We start from the raw sequence: 19,855 nt of genomic DNA on the forward strand, positions 1-19,855 counted from the left end.
AATTTTGGGGAAGGGGGTGCCTGGAAATACAGAGGAATGAACTGGATGACCTTAGAGGCCCTTCCAGAGCTTTGTTCCTAGGCAGGGCTGCCCAGAGTAAGGGGAAACTGCTGCAATTTGCCCTGAGACTCTGCATAGCAAGGGCCCCACAGCGTAGAGGGCATGCTGTCTCTGAGCTGGTTACTTTCTGTCGCCAAATCCGCACTCTGCAGCCAGAATGGATGCAAGGCCTAGTTATCAACCTCAGTGTGGGAAGAGTGAACAGCAAGGAAAAGCAAAAAGAGCAAGAAAATGTGAAGGGACAACGAAAACTAAGGTATGGATAGACCAGCACTGCGAGCGGAGAGGAGGCTTTATTGGCAGTAATGGACATTGGATCTGTGGTGGGATTTTGCAAGTAAGAACTTTTCCAGCCAGTGGTGAACTACAGCACAAAAGCTCTTACGAGTCTTATGTTGAGCAGAGCCCTGGGTGTCTTTGACCTGTTGAAGCATTTGTCTCAGTCTGACACTTGCCTGAGAGGAGAGCACAGAAGAACTGGGCTGGGCTTGGCTGTCTGGATAGAGGCAAACCCAACTCAGGTAGGAGATCGAACTAGATGACCTCTGGAGGTCCCTTCTAGCTGTACTCCAGCACAAGAAAGTACAATCACTACATCTAAAGGAGAAGGCCTCGGGGACTGTCTCTCATACTTTGCTACAGGTATGCTCACTTTGTACATCTAGGAAGGCAGCAAGAAGAAGGAGGTCTGTTTCAGGTCAGTGTGAAAAGAGTTAAGAACAACTTTTCAATAGAAGACTGGACTAAACTGGATGGCCTTTCAGGCCCTTCTAGACCTCTGTTCCTAGGTGCCTCTACTTGCATTTTATTGGAAGTGTGGCTGTTTCTTTAAGAGTGGACTCCATTCTCACTTGATTGGATTTGAAATTGCTCCAACATCCTGTATGCGATCCCTTCACTTTCCAGCCAGGGAGCACTGCAAGAGGAAATCTCATATATCAGTTTGGAAGGAAAAGAAGGACTGTTTAATCCTGGAAGGAATGGCTGAGGATAAACCCTGCATCTAGTTTATAATGGCAGTTAGTTGTGCAACTTAATATTTTACACCGTGAACGGGGCCCCAGCCAGGTCGGAGCATGGGGCAGTCAGATCCCAGCTGCTCCTCCAGGGGCGCGGCGCGGGGGAGCAAGCAGGGGAATGCACTCCCCCCAGCAGCCCTTCGTGACCCCCGGCCCCTCACCTGCAAACTTTCCCCGGGGGGGGCGGTAGGGTGAGGGTACGCATGCACACTCAGCCTCCCGCGAATACATTTTTCTCCCTCTGCCTATACTTAGGGATTTGACATGACTTTACTGGATGAGGTCTGTATGGATTTAATGCCATGAAAGGACAGTGTCCCAGCGAGTCCTTCCACATGTTGCCCCATTTGTGTCCAGCATCACTCTGGTCTTCCCTGGCTTCTGCTTGAGCCAGATGCTCCTCATCCAGGAATCCTTTACAGCTGCATTTGCTCAGATACGTTCTCACCCCGATTTCTCTTTCAGTGGAGAAGAGCTGTGATCTACCCAGGTAATGCAAGCTCATACTGTAGTGTATGCATTGTGTAATGTAATGTATTGTGTGCCTAGGACATGTAATGTTAGTATATAGCAGAAGGGGAGCAACCCTGCAGGGTGTTGCAGGCTGTGTTGCTGAACTACAAATCCCAGAGGCATCTGGAAGCAGGAAGAGGAAGTGATGAGCGGTGATGAGCAACCCTGCAGAGTCCTGAACTTTCTTTATAAAAGTAAGAAAACCCCTTTTGGCTGTGGTGCTCCTGCCTGAGTATGTGTATTGGTGCTATATTGAATGGATGGTCAATGCTCTCTTTCCCTGGGACTTCTGTTCCCTTTTTCCTTTCCAGACAAGTTCTTAGGCTCCCTAAGAGTTAGTGGCAGGAAATGCTTGTTACTAGCATCAAAGCACTCAAAAGCTCTTAGGGCCAGACTTTTTTGGAGGCATCTAAAAGTCCCCACCACTTTCACAACACTTCCGGACATGTAAGTGCTGGTGTCTGCGCATGTGCAGCCGGCTGCGCCCTGCCCAGGAACCTGCTCTTCCTTTGTCTTTCCCATGTAACAACTGCTGCAAGATGAAAACGCATAGAGAAGTTTGAAATTTTAAAAACTGGATAGAAAAGCTACAATTAAACACCATAGCTCATTTACTGCGAGAATTAGATGTGGATGTTGCTATTTGACATTTTGAAAGGCTTCTTCCAACTTGGGAAAACTGAAGACATGTTTCGGAGGCAGAACACAGCACAGCACTGCTCAGCAGGACCAGCCAGGTAGGGGACCTTCGCTTGACCGAGAAACATTCAGGAGACCTTTTATACCCTCTAAAACACCCCATTTTAGGTTATGTAATAATACAGAGATCAGATGATCCTTCAACATTTTGTTTTATTATTTAGGCAAAAACTAAATTATTTGTACATTCACAAATCATTTCATTAAAAATACTTTTCAGCAAAAACAAAACAAAAACCTCAAAAAAGAACAAAAATCCCCCACAAATCATGCAAATGAAACGGGAATCAAACAAACAGAGAAATCTTGCTCTAAGTTAAGACACACTTTTGTAAAAGAGAACCTCTTCTGTTTGGGGACCAGAAAAGAAAAGACTATTCCAATCTCAACTTGCATCATTTTCTTTTTTCATTATTTTCTCTTGGCCTTTTCTTTCTGCTGTTTTCATGCTCTGATTGTACAGTTGTTTTAATATTTTTCTTTGAAAGAAGCAGGAGAATAGTATTTCCAATATTAATCAAAATGGAAAATTGTATCTTTTACTAATTCTGGAATCAGTGGGAATTAAGCACGTAATTAAATATCAATAAGTATGGAAACAAATATATGCTGAAATCGGACCAATATATCCAAAGATACTATAATTTTGCATTGACTTAACAAATGTCCCTGTAGTATATGTGGAGCGCTGGTTCGCAGAGATAATTATGATATAGAGTCAGGGAAGATTTGATGACCTATTGGTGGGATAAGTCATGTTACGAGTGGTGAATTAAGACTATTCTTCACAGTTTTTAAAACAGGACAGAAAGTTTTATTGGAGTGTGTTAGGGGAGAGTAAAATTTTTAACAATTTTTCAAGAAAGCTTTTCAACATAATGGACTTTTCTTTATTTTAATTTTTGATGAACTTTTTTCCAGTTGTTTAAGAAAGCAGTTCACAACACATATTTGTGTGTTATCACAAATTAAATGGAAATTAAAACAAAACGAAACAAAAATGTTCCTAAGGGTTTTTTTCTTTTTTTTTTTCTCCTTGAAGAATCAATAGAGAGTAAACAGTGAAAATCTATAGATTCCCGGCAATGCATATTTTTCACTTTGAAACTATTCGAAACAAGAACTTGTTTGACATCATTGCATGACAAAATTAGGGGGGAAATTGCAGGAATACTTGAAACAATTTTAGAATTGTTTTAATTGCCATCTTCTATGAATCTGTATTGTAATGCTGTCCACTTCCACTGCTACATCACTAATGTAGAAATAGATATTGCTTTTCTTAAAGCCTAAGCTCCCTGAGTCCTGCTATTAAATTGTATTTACTGCTCTTTTTCTTGTGTTTTGTTTTTTAAAGAAATTTCCCATCCCCATTATACCAGAGAAAAGCATGTTCATATTCTTTTATACTCTACAGAATATGATCCCAGGGTTAATGAAGGTCTGAAGTGGCAGAATTCAAAATGAATTTTACACCCCATTATTTTTAGGCAAGTCCTATCAGTTCTGGGGCCCTGACTCATGCATTTGTGAAGACTTGGTGTTAGCAGGTCCACGTGGGAGGTGTCTCTCCCCGAGCTTCTCTCACTGAACCCGCAGCAGCTTGGGCAGGGCTTGGGCAGAGGGCAGGCAGCTCTGTGGGTTGCCCCTTATGTGCGGGGACAGAGATCCAGACTTGCCCCTGGGCGTTATATCGTCTCCAGCTAAAAGAAGGCAGTTCCTGCACAGCACAGGAAAAAGCTGCTCAAAATTCAAGAGCCTGATGCAGTGATTGTTTCCCAGACTCACTTGAAATGTGAAACAACTCAAGGTGTGTCTACACCATAGTTTGTAGTAGAGCATGAAGATACCCGGTCTACCTGTAAATAAGTTACCTTGAGTACAGGAATAGTGTAGCCACATCAGTGTGCAGATTGCTCTAATACTTGGTTAGCTTGAAGAAACACTGCTTTGGGCTTCAACTGACTTTCACCAATTATTTGTCTACACTCGGGAGCTGTCATGACCACAGCTGTGAAGACATAGGTATAGCGATAGCACCTGTGTGTGGAGATGGTGGCAACTGAATCTGCCTGGTCTACTAATCTAACTGCATCAAATTCAGTTGCCAGGTAGATGTAGTTCGCCTGCAGTTTATCTATATTCAGAGTTGTCATATAGTGGATTTAAGTATTATTATAATTGTGATTGTATAATGGAAAAAGTGACGTAGAATGACATTTAGATTTATATCGGGACCCAAAACCCAAAGACCTCCTGCCTGAGGTGGCTGGAGAGTGTGGGAAGCCCCAGGCTGCCTGGGCTTTTCTGCCATAAAGAAAATAGACATCCACCACAGTAAAGCAGCACAAATTACTGCTACCTTTTCTAGCAAACACGTTGTAGTGTGACATAGAGTACAGATATCTATTTGCTTTTGCTTTGTGCCACCATAAAAATGTGTATGGCATCACAAGGCAACAAAAGCTGATGTCTGTATTGCTGTGCAGGATTGAATGGACACCTAGCAGGCGCCTGTGCCCAGTGTTACACAGCAGTGGAAAGCCTTCTCATAACATATACGTCAAAGCCAAATTAAATGGGTTTCTCTTTTGATTGACTGGAAGTTAAAACACTCAATGTAGGTCTTCTGTCCAGGGGGAGTAATTCCAGAATAACCATTCCCAATTAACTCTACATGTCAAAACACTTACTGTGAAGTAAGAATATCCACAGAGGAAACGATCAGGAACACTTTGGATTTATACTCTTATTCTATATTAATTTCCACTCATTTCCATTTTCAAAACCACAACTTCCCTTTCCATGGCCGAGCTAAGAAACCAAATATCTCAGCAGCTTTTTCTGATGAGTCTTTGTTTTCATAAGTTATCCCATGAGACTGTCCAACACTAGGCCCCTGGGAGAATTGCATCATTGTCTGTAAGTGAAACTCCTTTAGGCTTCTTGGCCTGTTGGAAATAGTGAAGGATTGTGAAAGTGTCTGAAACTCTCAGGCATTAGAAAACACCATCTCCACACTGCAGATCATACAGCTCATTATGCAGTACTGATCAACACTCACAACATTTGACACAGCCATGGACGTAGTACTCTGAAGAGCTTGAAGAGGATAAATCTCATGTTGCCTTGAACAGCTATATTGGCATTATCTGGACCCCATGTTTCCTTTTTACCAGTACACAGTATTATGATTCTAGATCTCATTCATTTAACATAGTCTAAAATCTAATGAAAACTCTTTATCGTCACCTGACTCAATGCATGGTTTTTCAGTGAGGGAAAAGAGGGAGGGAGATATCAGGGATAACCTTGGAATTTCTGTTTCAGCAGCTGTTTTAATTGTGCACTTTCATAAGTTTATTCAAACCACGGTTGTTCCCCTTGAATACTTGTACGTGCTGTCCTCCTCCTATCTCATCCAATACACAAAGGTGGTAACCAGCGCTCTCTGTTCTCCAGGTGAATACTTTTCTGCCTTCCCCTTGTGCTTTTGGATCAAGTTTCAGTGAAGAAGATGCCTTCCTCGTTGTGCCAAATCTCCAGAGTCTCCACATCGCTGCCTGGTTTTCTCACATTCTTCATTACTTTTCATATTTGCAAGGTGGAATCGGGTAGGTATCTGCTCCATATTAATGTGTGTTCTCCTGCTGCTGAAAGGTTTATTTAGTTTTCTGTTGACACATTGCACCAATTCTAGTCTTTCCTGGCAAATGGAAAAGAATTTGTGAGAAGTTCCAGACTGCATCAGCATCATTGTGTGGGAAGAAACAATAACTACATCTGAAATAAAAAAGTTTTCCTCTCTCTCTCCAAGCATACAGAAGGAGGATAGCTCTTTATCTATCACCCAATCATATTTTCATATTTCTGTGTGCTCCTATGTTCCTCACTCCCACAGTATCCTCACATCCTCCTTCTCATCACTCCACTGGCATTTCAAAACCAACATTGAGGAGGAAAATTCTCTTTTACAGTACATTTCAATGATTTGATATTTGTATCTAATCACAAAATGTGATTAAATCATCAAAGCACCAAAATTTTTTTTGGGATACAGTGTTCAGAAAATATCTAATTAAACACGTTGACATTTCTATGACAAGGAAATATGTATGTTGTATTTATTCAGGATATTCTATCATTTCACAGACACTAAATACCTTATGTTTGGCACCAGCTGCAGTTAAAGTTGCTCAGCCCTTTCTATTTTAAACCTGTGCTTTCAGTTATTTGTCACTTTACCAGTCCAGGCTGGAACTCTGCCAGGTGGTTATCCATCTCATGTTGAGTATCTTGGATTTCTCTTTTTACTTCTGAGCTTACTTTGGGGTGTTTTTGGTACATCTTACAGCCCTGTTTACAGTTGTTGGACCTGATCAGCCAATCACTGCTATTGTGGGGGAGGAGATCGTATTGCCATGCCGCCTGTCCCCCAGCATGAGCGCTGCGAACATGGAAGTGAGGTGGTTCCGACCTGGGTCTACAAATGATGTTCATCTGTACCGAGATGGGAGAGATCAGTTTGGAGGACAGATGCCTGAATACGAGAGAAGGACAGAGTTTTGGAAAGACGGCATCACAGATGGAAATGTTTCCTTGAGGATTCTCAATATTGGGCCTTCAGATGAAGGGCTATACATCTGCCTTGTTGAAGATGATATTACTTATAAAGAAGCTGTAATAGAACTGAAGGTAGCAGGTCAGTGGCTTGTGTCAGTTTGTCTGCACGGCTTTCAGGTTTTTTCTCTTAGTTAATATGCCAACTTCATGGAACCTGTGTATGAATTATATTACAATTAGACACTGTATTTCAGTTGTATCCAGCCATTTTCACATTTCAGACGTATTTCAATTTTTATCTATATTTTAATAATTTGAAGCAACATTTCAAAAGCAGTTAGTTTTTCTTTGCTCTTGATTTCTCAGTCCTTAGGACCTTTTAATTTCACATCCAAGTTATATCCATTTTTTTTTTTGGACCAACATTGTCTTTTAGCCTAAATAGTGCTTTTTTGTTCATCATATTTACTCCTCCAATATAGTTACACATAGCAAACATATCCCTCTCTGCCTGTGTTTTCCTAGGTTGTACAAGCCCAGATTTTCTCCTAAAATAAACCTTTCTCCTTTGAAATCCCAAACCTCAGTTACAGGCCTAGTTTGCTTCTTTTTCCATTTAATTTGAATCCTGTCAGTCTGTAGTGAGTCAATTCCCAGGATAAGTTTCTACAACCAGCCCTTCTTAGTAAAACCTTGTAACCATTTCCCTGTAGAGAGACAAGATTTTAGCCTATGATCTCGACCTTTTTTGCAAGTTTAGACATGGAATTAACATACACCTACAATCCCCTTAATTACCACCACTCGGTTATGGGGGGCGACCCCCTCCCCTTTTCCCTCCAGCCTCTACCCTATCTTTGTAGATGGCTTTTTCTAATAATCTACTAACTTTTCTCTGATTGCCTTTGTTCAAATGTCATTGTTTAATGGAAACTTCTGAAGCTGAACTGAACCAGTTCTGTTGTGGACTTGAATGATGTCAATTGGTTGGGATTTATGTTCCTATGAAATGTACACTTCTGGGAAGGGAGGATTTCTTATCCCCTTCCTTTCACCTAATTTAGAGTTTTCACTGATGAGGCTGCTTTGTTTTCACATCTAGGAGGCTTGAACACAAATATCTATTATAAAACGATATTCAATACATTTAGTTACATTAATCATTACTATAAGATAAAGCAGTAATATAATTTCATAGATATCACAGAGTGTAGGGTCGGAAGGGACCTATCAGATCATTGAGTCTGACTCCCTGCCCTGGACGGGAAAGGGTGCTGGGGTCAGATGACCGCAGCAGGTGTTTGTCCAGTCTCCTCATAAATACCTCCAAGAAAGGGGACAGCACCACCTCCCTTGGAATCGTATTCCATATTATGGCAACCTTCACTGTGAAGGATTTTTTCCTGATGTCTAATCTAAATTTGCTCTCCTGCAATTTGTGCCCATTGTTTCTCGTTTCCCTGATGGCCGTCCTGGTAAAAATTGTATCCCCTATTTCCTGCTGCCCGCTTCTGATTACCTGCTTTAAGACCTCCTGCTCTGTTTAATCTGATCTGCTTCAGCTTCATTTGCTTTCTTTCCTTTGCTAGATGTCATGTCTGCAAAGGTTCATTCTGTGGTTACTCAGAAACAGGCTTTTGGGACTTTTGCTAAATTGACTCACAGGTTTAAGAAATATAATTTCTTTCTTTTCTAGCTTTAGGCTCTAATCCTATCATCTCTGTGGAGGATTACCAGAAGGGAGGGATCCGCGTGACGTGTCAATCAGCTGAGTGGTACCCAGAGCCCCAGGTGCTGTGGAGAAATGGCCAGGGGCATCATATAGCATCACTTTCTGAAATCAAATCCCCAAAGGTGAATGGCCTGTTTGAAACAGAAATTTCTGTTGTCATAAACAGACATTCAAACCAGAACTTGTCCTGTTGGATCAGAAACAGCCTCCTCGACCGAGAGAAGGAATCAGCAATTCATATATCAGGTCAGTTTCTATCCAAACCCTCCAGTGAACCGCCTCCGCTGGAAACCAAGTGAAACATGAAGCAAACACAAACATGGCTAGCATTTCCACGGGGTCATAATAGAAATCCATTGAACCGTGTGTTTGCAGTTTATCTGAATCTGGATTTTATCTCACTCTGACTTCTGAAATTTTACCTTAAAGAAACTGGCAGACACAGTCACTCAAACTATCGTCGAGTCCAGCCCCCTGCCCCAGGGGCAGGAAGTCACCAGGGATCATAGGATCCCAGCAAGATAAACGTCCAATTGTCTGTTGAAGGCATACAAAGTAGGTGCTTGAACCACCTCCAGCACCAGTCTATTCCAAACCTGGGGGCTCGGACGGTAAAGAAGTTCTTCCTTATGTCCAGCCTGAAACGGCCATGGAGGAGTTTGTGACCGTTTGACCTTGTCATCTCTTGGGGCGCTCTGGTGATTCCCACCAATCCTGGTGAGCGCCCCTGAGAAACTTACAGGTGGCCACCAGATCGCCCCTGAGCCTGCGCATTTCCAGGCGGAAGAGTCCCATAGCTCTTAGCCTGTCATCATAGGGTCAGGAAAACAGACCTTCTCCCCCACTTTCCCCGTTTCAGGTCTGACCCGACCCTCAGCCCCCTCTCCTGCTTCAGGTCTGAACCCACTCCCCACCTACCCCCCTTCAGATCCAACGCCACCCCCCCAGTATGGGTCCGACCCTGCCCCCCTCCCCCATTTCAGTTATGAACCAGCTTTCCCCGCCCTGCTTTGGGTCTGACCCTGTTTCCCACCCCTGCTTTGGTTCTGACTCCACATGCCCCCTCCGCCCTGTTTGGGTTTGACCCTGCTTCCCCCTTCCCTTCCCCCCTGCTTTATGTCCAACCCTGCCTCCACCCTCCCCACTGCTTTGGGTCTGACCCTGACTCCATGGTTCGGGTCTGATCCCACCTGCCTTTTGGCCCCCCCACCCCACCTTCCCACTGGTTCTTGTCCGAACTTGCTCCCCCCTCCCCTAAGGCTCCTACTCCACCCCCCCATTCAGATCCAACCCAGCTCCCTCTCTCTCCAGTTTGGGTATGACCCCACCCCCCCAGTTCAGGTCCAGCCCCACCCCTCTTCCTCCCCAGTTTGGATCCAACCCCGTCCCCCCTGCTTCGGTCCCACCGCCGGGTCAGTCCAGGACCGACCCCATTTCCCACCGCTCCCCCCTCACTTCAGGTCCAACCCTACCCCCTTCCCTCCCTTTGGGTCTGACCCTGCTATACCCTTCCACCCCACTTCAGGTCTGACACCACTCCCCCCAGTTCACGTCTGATCCCAGCACCCCACTCCACCACTTCAGGTCCGATCCCACTTCCCCCCTGCTTTGGGTCTGACCCCTCTTCCCCCCAGTCTCCCCACTTCTGCTCCAACTTTACTCCCTACCCCCAGTTTTGGTCTGACCACCTCCTGCTCCCCGGTTGTGTCTAACCCCGCTCCCTGTTCCCTCTCCCCCGCTGAGGGTCTTGCCCCACCCTCCTCCCCCACACCGTTCGCATCTGATAGAGCTCCCTTACTGCAGCTCAGGTCTGACCTCACTTTGCCCCTCTTCCCCACTTCAGGTCTGAACCCACACACCCCCTCCCCCCATTTGGGTCCGACCCTGGCTTTTCTGAATGGAGGACCCCTTAGCATATAGTTCTGTAAGTGTGATATTTTTGGTTTTTATGCACTGTTTAGATATATAATAGTGCTTGGCCTAGACCTTCCTTCTGAGCATGCTCAGTCCCCTGTACTATGGCTGCGTAGATAGTGGAGCATGTATGTAATTCCACATAGATCCCAAAGCTTTACTCAGAAAAAAAAAAAGACCTATGGCTACCAGTTGTATGATGATGGAAAGCATGGAGGAGGATTTAAAGTATTTCTGGATTTTGTTTCTAGCAGGTTCACATAAAGATAGATCCTCTTCCATCACAGATAGAAAAACTATCCAAACACGGCATAATTGCCAAAACTTGCAGTTATATGGCTAAATAGTTTCCACTTACTCATGTAAAGGTGAGATAGCATGTTTCCTGTTTATTCATGATAAATCATTATGGAAAGCCAGGTTGGTGGTTATTAAAGCATATTTCTGATTTTTTTGCAACCCTAGGAGTTGCTGCTCTTGTTCATATCTCAGGCAACTCCTGAGAGGAAGTATTAATGGATGGCCTTGGAGTAAATACATTTGATATTTTTTCACCAATAACAAACTAAAGCAAGCCCTGGGCATCTTGTTTTTCAGCTCTCTTTTTTCCCAGTATGAATCCCTGGGTGGTGGTGCTGAGCATGATCCTCGTGGTTTTGTTAAGTTTCACAATCCTGAATGTATATCTCTTCAAAATAAAAGGTAAATACAGTGGGGGATATATAGTGTATTAGTGAATAATTTTATTCTAATAAATCAAAGAGTGTAGGAATAAGGTTTTACAGCAGCCAACCAAAGGGAGGCAGGTAGGCACTGTGCCACACACCAAACCTCCAGCACAGCAAAGTGCAATTGGCAGGGGGTGTTGCTTGTCTGCGGGTTGCGGGGAATCAGGGGCTAAAAGAAGCCTACTCCCCACAGCCCCCAGTGTACACTTACCCCTCCCATCCGATCCAGTGGCCATTTTTAACTCTAACTGCCCCCTAACTTCCCCAAATGTCTATACATACCATTAAGAAAAAGTGGAGCTGTTGTTGTGTTAAAACTTCTATAACTTTATTTCCTTGAAATAGGTATATGCCTTTTATCACACATCTCTACACTCATATGGTTAGTCAAACACTACAGAATATTTAATATCATGCCCCTAGTAATCTATGTAAGTAAAAAGCTGGTCAGCAAGACTGGGGTAGGTGGGGGCTACTTTTCCACTGCTTTCTTTTGGTTTCAGAAGCAAATGAGCTTTTCTAGACCTTGAGAAAACTTAATAATCTCAAGTCTTTAGACTCTAGCATGTACAGGTGTTTATCTGACCTACCAGCACTCCAGAGATGCCCCTTGTTTAGAGACAAGTGGTTACTAGATCCCATCCTGAAACCACTAGAGGGATTTATGTACCACCAAAACATCTCCCTACACAGCTAGATGGAAAAGTGCAGTACCATCCCCTGACACAACTCCTACCTGGAGCTCACCCCTTCTACCCTGGAGCTCTTGAGCACAGGCTTCATCCACCTTAGGCTGTCATACCAGTCATGCTACCGTACAGGACACCTCAGTAACCTTTTACCCACTTTTCTCTTACAGCATCAAAACTCTTAGAAATTTAACGATTTTAGGAGGCAGTGAATATGCACACAATCTTGATTCACCCTCTCCCATATATTCAAATTCTTAAAAAGCAGATAAAAGCAAGTTAGCACAGTCGAAGTAAGCACAAAAGAGTTTCCCACTTCTCTCACCCATGCACACCAATGAGGATAGGCAGAAAAGGACACAGTTGTCAGCAACTGGACCCTGGATAATACTGGCGGTATACAGATAAGCACCACAGAGAGTAGGCTTAAATTTATGAAGTTGTAGTGAAGCACTTAATCAACATATCTTCTTTTTTTTTCATTCCAGGAAACCTCCAACGAGAACTTGGTAAGTTTTTCTGTGTCCAACACAACTTTTTCCACAGTATTCAGTGTAGCTAGAGCTAGCTGTTAGATTCATACTCTCCATGCAAGAAAGAACAGAACACTGGCAGCAACACTAAGATGCCCTTTTTTGGGAGAGCTTTGCTCATAGCTCTCAAGCACTCGTTCCTGGCGTTTCTCATCGTTATTAGCCCAGAGCACTGCAGCAGTTGCAGCAGTTCATGGAGTGAAATTGGAACATGAATGTAACTGGAGATGCAGCTGTTAATTAGTTTGAACCAAAGCTTAAGGTGGCATCACAGTGTGTTTGGGAATCATTGAAGGTACTTCAACATGTGTCTCTTATATACAAGGTACCCCAAGCCATGGAGAGTATAGGCATCTTTATTCTGTACCTTCTAGAAACTTCTTGGTCAGTTCAGAGAGAATGACTAATGGCAATCCAGCCTAGATGGCAATAATGGGAGTATCTCTGAAGCCAGCCCCTCTCCCAGGAAATGGTACAGCAGGTCCAAGTCAGTGGTGTCTTTGAATACTAAGGCTCCCTGGTAGGGCTGTGTGAAATTTCGCCACCAGTTTTGTTTCAATGCTGTTTCAACCTGTTTGGAGGTGGAAACAGAAAAATTGAAATGAAACAGATATGGTCAAAACAGCCTTGAAACAAAACGAGGCAAGTCAAAACATTTTGACGTTTCGCCCATAGGCTATAATGGGGAATGATGAAACAGCTTATAACTTTGTCATTTCTGGCCACATTTGGATAATACTTGCAGCAATGGTAGCCACTTCTGAGGGCATAAAGTGTGCCAAGCTTCAAGAAGATAGGTGGAGGGGATTCAGAGAAACTGCACTTCAATATCGTGAGAGCCAAACTTGTGTCATGTGTAAGTGTTAAACCACAGCAGGGTCAAAACTGCAGGTATACTAGTTCCTGCTGAGGAACAAAAGTTTTGACCCCACTGTGGCTTAACACATACTTGTGTCATGGGTTTTACTTTCAAAATTTTGGGGTACAGTTTTCCTGAACTCTCTGCACCTATCTCCTTGAAACGTGGCAGGCTTTGTTGCCTCAGCAGGGGCTACCATTCCCGTAGCTTTGACCCTGCTGCAGCTTAACACATTCACGTGACATGAGTTTTGCTCGGAAGATTTTGGGGTGCAGTTTCTCTAAATCCTCGGCATCTATCTTCTTAAATCTTGACACGCTTCATGCCCTCAGAAGGGGCTACCTGCAAGTTTCATTGAAATCAGGCCAGAAATGACACAGTTAGAGCCTGTCGACCTGCCCCATTATATCCTATGGGTGAAACGTCAAAACAGGGTCGAAACAGCAAAAGATTTCGACGGAAAGGAATGGAACAGCCGTTTGACTTGAAACAAAAGTCAAAATGAAACACTTTTCTGTCAAAATGTCCAAACACCGGTCGAAACAGAGCGCTTCCATTTCGCACAGCCCTACTCCCTGGTCACCACAATTTAGAGAGTGACCTAGAGATCTGACATCCCTTTAATGGATGATGTCTGTATGGATTTATTGACATGAAAGGACAGTGTCCCAGTTAGTCCAGTTACCCCATTTGTGTCCATCATCACTCTGTTCATTCCTGGCTTTTGCTTGGGCCAGAAGCTCATCATCCAAGAATCCTTTTACAGCTGCATTTGTTCAGATAAATGCTCACCGCTATTTCTCTTTGTTTCAGGGTGGAAAAGAGCTGTGATCTGTCCAGGTAATGAAAGTTCATGTTGAATCAGTGGTCTCTTCCTGTTATTTCCATTCCCCTTTTTTCCTTTCCAGTTATTCCTAGGCTCACTAATAGTTTCTGGCAAGAAGTGCTTTTTATTAAGGTCAAAAAACTCAAAATCTCCTATGGCCAGATTTTTTTTGAAGGAACCTAAAAGTCGTCGTGTCTCTCCCCCTCCCCCACTTTCTGTTTCCCTTTGTTAGTGTAAATGGCAGGTTTTAATCACGTAAGTGCCAATTCCTCTTTTGCACAGGTAGAAATACTATTTCCCCTGGCAGCCTGGATATGTAACTATACCTGTGTCCTCTGAGCATGTGCAGCAGGCTGTGTATTGGCCAGGGAGGTGCACTGTTACATTTGTGTATCCCTTCTGGATGTGTATTGGTGTTTAAACCCTGAAAATGAGAGATGGCCAGGAATATGTGATTAGCAGGCATCAAACTGCACAAGATGAGGCAGTACTCTTGTATTTTAACTCCTACATTTGCCTGCTTAGGACACTTGTTCAGGAAACCAGAGATCTGGGTGCTAGGTGCCCTTTACCCCAAAAGGATTTGAACCTCTTTCTCTCTCTCTCTGATTTCCAAGTACAGTGCTTTAATTGTCATAGCACCATTCATGCACTACCTCAGGTTGTCTTAGTCGCTTCTGAAACCAGCCTCCGTACAGTCAGGAGAGCTAGAGATGTGGAGCCAGGAGAGAGAGCAAACTAGCTGTGTCTGGCTGGGTGAGGTGGCTGCAGCTGCCCAGGAAGGGATAGGGCCCTGCGTTCTAGCCTGGACCCTTGTCCCAATCTAAAATCTCTCTGCTATGTGGCTCTCCAGGAGAAGGGTGAATAATAAGAATATGTTAAATCACTCACACATTGAAAATATCCTCAATTTTTTGGCTCCTGCAAAGAACTCGTCACCTACAAGCAGCATCTGTCCTGTCTTGGACAGCTTGTCTGGACCAAGTAGATGCTGGTTGGAAGAGGTAAATAGGAACTTGACAAAGAGGCCTGTAGGTCTGTAATGATATGGACACAATTTTGATGAGAGGCTTTTGTTTAGTCTTGGACGCATACATGCCTAAGTCACTTGGATAGTTCTGAACATTGTACCCACAGCCCATAATTTCTTGTCTGTTCTCTGTTGCTGTTTAAGCACATTGACCCCCTTTCCTCACAGTGGTGCCCTGTCTGCACGGACAAACACTTGCCAGAGCAGGCAACTCTGAAGAAAAATGTCCAGATCCCCTCCTATGTGACAGTTCCCCCAGAAGGTTTATATCTTACTACCTGGAAGTAGAAGAAAACACTCTTCTACCGCCTGCCATGATTACTCGATAAGCCTACCCCTTCCTGGCTTTAACTCAAGGTGTGATTTTCCATTATATGAAAGGCAGCAGGAGCTGGTCTTCATCAGTAATCTTGTCATGCTTCTAGAGAGTGTCTGTAGGGACAGTTTTCTTTAGTATCAACAACGGTGTCATCAATAGTGATCTAAGAAATAATCAAAGACCGATATGTGTGTTGTCCTCTGACAGAAAACCTGTCATGGAGTCTGTGTCTTGGTTATTAATTCTGGCACACTGAAGTTTTAGCTCTATTTTGTCCCAATGTGACATTGCAGGCAATAATGCATTGTTTTTGCATCTCTTCTAATAATGAGTTCTCATGTCTGATTCTGTGGTTGCTTTCAGGGCTGGGACAAACTGCACCAACTTTGGAAAAAGGTACAATGTTCAGATTGTATCAATTGCCAAGTCTCTCGAGCACTGGGAACCTATTAATTTAGATCCTTTAATAGATTAATACTATTGAGATTAATATAGGAGTTAATTGTTATTTAAGATCAATATATGTGTTAATAGCTGATGAACAGAATGAATGGAGATGTGTCCTCTGGCATTTCTAGACCAGTGGTGGATGGCAGGGTGGGTAATGAATGTAGGAATCAGGAAAAGGTCACTGTAGATATATTTAGGGTTTAAGGCTCCCCTCCTATAGCATTAATTTAGTCCTCTGTTGGAGATAGGATACTGGACTACATGTATCATTGGTCTGACTCGGTATGTCAGTTTTTATGTTCATATGGGGTGTGCAGACACATAACAATTGAACACTTCCAAAATGTCACGGATTGGGGACCGGTTCACAACTGTTGTTTGTCAGATGTGCCCGCACGTACAGTGCCCTAGCATTCAAGGTAAGATGGTTATCCTTTAAGCACTGAAGTGTAGTGGTTCTGACAACCAGCCCAGGATGTCTCACAGTGTGTGGGTTCAAAGGAGCTAATCAGTGAAGGAGGGAAAAAAGAGGGGGACAGTAGTATTCTGGCCATATACCACAGTAGTCCGTTACAGCAGTGGGCAGCAGGGAGGAGGTGGGAGAAGCAATGCGTTGTGGGATATCTGGAGAACTGACTAGACCCATGTCACAGACCATTTGGTGTCTACTAAACCAAAGTACAGCGAACTGGTTCAGAACAACACTTGATTTTCTACTGGCACAATTAATCACTTCCAGAACATTTTAAAACCACGTTAACAGGCTGTTTTAAATTCAGTAAGATGTATTTAGCCTAGTCCTGTGCCCCACTACACTGGGACTCACACTGATCTGTTCTTCTGCATGGGCCAGTGCAGGATCCAGCACAGGTCCTAGGGTGGAGGCCCCAGGTCACACAAATCCAGGAGTAAAGGCACAAAGCACACAGTATTTCCTGAGTCCTGTGCCTCCATACTGGGACACACACTAGTTTCACCACTTACAGGGATGTGCCCCAGGCCTCCCTATATGTGGAGAAAACCAGGCGGGTCCCTCAGAGGCCTGACGGGATCAGGATTGGGCCAGTGAAGCCCCCTCAAGCTGCCAGAGCACCTGCCCAGGGTGAGGAATGTGTCTGTTCACTCTCCCGTAGCTTTTGCTTCTTTTCTCCTGCTTTTTCCTCCCCAAAGTTTGCTTGTCATCACAATGAGTGGTGATGAGGGAGAGAAAGAATCCAGCTTTTCACTCTCACAGTCATCAACCCTGTCCATGAGGGGATGTGACTCTCCTTTTATTTCCATTGCTCTTGGCTGGGGACACAGCAGTTCTTGAAACAGTCACTGACTTGTGGGGACTGTTTGGGGACTGCTCCTCTAGATGATACTTGCTACAGGCCCAGACAGATGGAGCAGACCTTTCCATAAGGGGATCTCTTACTGTTAGTTGGAAGATGAGGCGAGCTGCTATAATTTCAGTAATTTGTGATTGCTTTTCTTTTCCATCCAACCATCATGATATAATCTTTCATCTTTCCTTATTTATTAGAGGACGGGCACTTGATGCCCAAAAGTTTATCCAACAGCTCTTCCAAATATAGAGTCAAACTAATAAGAGATACCAAAGAACATCTTTGCCTCCTGGACATTCATGGACCGGCAGAGCTCCAACAATACTCCAACTCTCTTTATTAAGACACCAGGTACTTTCCTGGCTTTTAACACAATTACCTTCCATTTACATAAGTCACTTATGGCTTCCTCACTCCCACTTCCCCACACATTATCTCTCCAGTTTTGCCTTAAGACCTCCTTATTTGTGTATACATTTCACTCCCTCCCATCTGCTATGTCTTATGCTGGCCTTTTGGGTAATCTTTGAAAAGTTTGGAAATTGGACCTGCACTTGAAGCCTGGGACACAACTAATCTTTGTGACATGTGGACTGTTCTGCTCCAAATTTTATATTTCTTTTGCTGTGACTTGCTGGAGTGGGAATGTCTCTCTGGGAAATGGCCCCAAAATATGAGAGCAAAGAAGGTTTACCATACTGAGACTGAAGACAGGCAGTGAACAGTGCAGAGGGAGATGAGCTGTATCCATGCTCTCCCCTTCACACCCTCTGCTGGGCTCTCCTGAGCCCCCAGGGTCTCTCATCCCTGCCTGTGACCAGCAGGTGCAGGAGGGGATCGATCCCGTGTCCCAGCCCGGGCCCAGCTGGTGTGTTTCTGTCCCTGGCCCGTCTCTTCCTGCCAGGGGGGAATCGGTGCTGCCCTTTGCTGAGGTCTCCGGGCTCCTTCCTGCTCAGGTCAATCCTGGCTTCACCTCCAGCTGCAGCCAAAGCTGCCCCTGCCTTGATCACAGCCTGTCCTCGGGCTGAGCGCTGCTCCTCACGCTCCTGTTATCTCCTTTCCCTGCAGAGGATGTGATTGTGGATCCAGACACGGCTTATCACTACCTCATCCTGTCTGAGGATGGGAAAAATGTGAGATGGACAGACACACCGCTGGATCTGCCCGACAATCCTGAGAGATTTGACACTGAGCGCTGTGTGCTGGGCCGTGAGGGATTCACCTCCGGGAGACACTGGTGGGAGGTGGAGGTGGGGGAGGGGATGTATTGGGCCGTGGGGGTGGCCAGAGAGTCTGTGAGGAGGAAGGGACAGATCAGCTTTAGCCCTGAGGAGGGGGTCTGTGCTGTGCTGCGCTATTGGGGTGAGTACGAGGCTCTCACTGCCCATCGTCGCACCCCCCTGCCCCTGCACCAGGTGCCCAGCAGGGTGGGGGTGTATCTGGACTGCACATTGGGGCAGGTGTCGTTTCTTGATGCTGACACCGGGGCCCCAATCTTCACCTGTCCACCGGCCTCCTTTGTGGGGGACAGGATCCGGCCCTGTTTCTGGGTGCAGTTTGGTGAAATCAATCTGAGACATCATCCATGAGAGGGAAAGGAAACGTGCAAGACGGGACCTGCTCGTTGTCCCCTCCGGCCTCAGTCGTGCTCGTGTCCGTGACCCTGGAGGACTCCTCTTGCTGCAGACGATCAGCTGTGCCGTGTCCGTGGCCCTGGATGCGCAGGCTGGGTTTCTTCATCCCCCAACCATGGCGAGCAGGACGTGGCCGAGCTGGACGGTCGTCTCTGCCCGGGTGTCATTTCCTGCATGACCGAGGGGCCCTCGGGGGCCTGTGGGGTCCGGCACCCACGGGTGCAGCTGGGGGGTCGGGGGAGGGGTGGCAAAGAGGAGGCACCAAAACCTGGGGCCGGTTGAGTTGGGAAATGCAGTTGAACCTGGCCCTGGTGTTCATTGCAGCGCTGCTTGTCCAGAGCCTCCGGTCCTAGGAAGTGGAGCTGCTGTGGCTGCTTAAAACGTGATTTGTGCAAATTTTTGGCCCTGTTCCCTCATTGTAATTATTGCAAAAACAACTCCCGAGTGATTTATTCTCCTCACAATTGCAGTCAATAAAGGTGTTCTTGATACATATCCAAGTATCTTCTGCTTGGTGATTGATTGATTTATTTCACATCTCATTTCCTTGTCATAAACGCTGTGGAGCGAGCAGGTTTCTTTAAGAGATTTGATTCCTCATGAACAAAACCAATTGCCTTCCCTGGGAAGTTCCCATGTCAGTCTGGTGGGACTGTAGCATCACTGCTTGTGTTGCCCGTGAGCCAGACACACACAAACATTTCTGTGGCTGTGGCCATATCCCACGGGACCAGTTAAAAGTTTTCCCTGCCTGGTAATTTAAAAACCTGAAGTTCAGATGTTGGAAAATCAAGAAAACATGACAAAGCTCCTGCTCACTCTCCTTTCAGGGATTATCATAGCAAGAAGTATCAGTGGCATGTCTGCTCTGAGTTATTAATGTATTAACTGAAGGGAAAAAACATCTAAAGAATTAAGTTGTCTGCATACAGAGTTAAAGTGACCCATGCAGTAAGAGA

General features: G+C 44.9%; 1 protein-coding gene across 5 annotated transcripts; it reads left to right on the plus strand.

The window, feature by feature from the left end:
* The first annotated feature begins 1,631 nt into the window (after positions 1-1,631).
* LOC102574474 (butyrophilin subfamily 1 member A1) lies at positions 1,632-19,391 on the plus strand. 5 transcript variants are annotated; one of them, XM_059715017.1, is made up of 10 exons: positions 1,812-2,329; positions 5,754-5,905; positions 6,646-6,993; positions 8,551-8,645; positions 8,753-8,832; positions 11,098-11,202; positions 12,406-12,426; positions 14,123-14,149; positions 15,848-15,880; positions 17,460-17,598. In XM_059715017.1, the coding sequence occupies exons 2-10, from the start codon at positions 5,809-5,811 to the stop codon at positions 17,509-17,511; spliced, it is 858 nt and encodes a 285-aa protein (XP_059571000.1). In that variant the 5' UTR covers positions 1,812-2,329; positions 5,754-5,808; the 3' UTR covers positions 17,512-17,598. The 5 variants fall into 5 exon arrangements, with proteins under 5 accessions (XP_059570997.1, XP_059571000.1, XP_059570999.1 ...); XM_059715016.1 differs by lacking the exon at positions 17,460-17,598 and adding an exon at positions 18,331-18,469 and having other exon boundaries at positions 1,813-2,329; XM_059715015.1 differs by adding an exon at positions 18,331-18,419 and having other exon boundaries at positions 1,813-2,329; positions 8,551-8,832; positions 17,460-17,613.
* Positions 19,392-19,855: the final 464 nt, after the last annotated feature.

The sequence above is a fragment of the Alligator mississippiensis genome, chromosome 11 (genome assembly GCF_030867095.1).
Source record: "Alligator mississippiensis isolate rAllMis1 chromosome 11, rAllMis1, whole genome shotgun sequence".
Lineage (NCBI taxonomy): Eukaryota > Metazoa > Chordata > Crocodylia > Alligatoridae > Alligator > Alligator mississippiensis.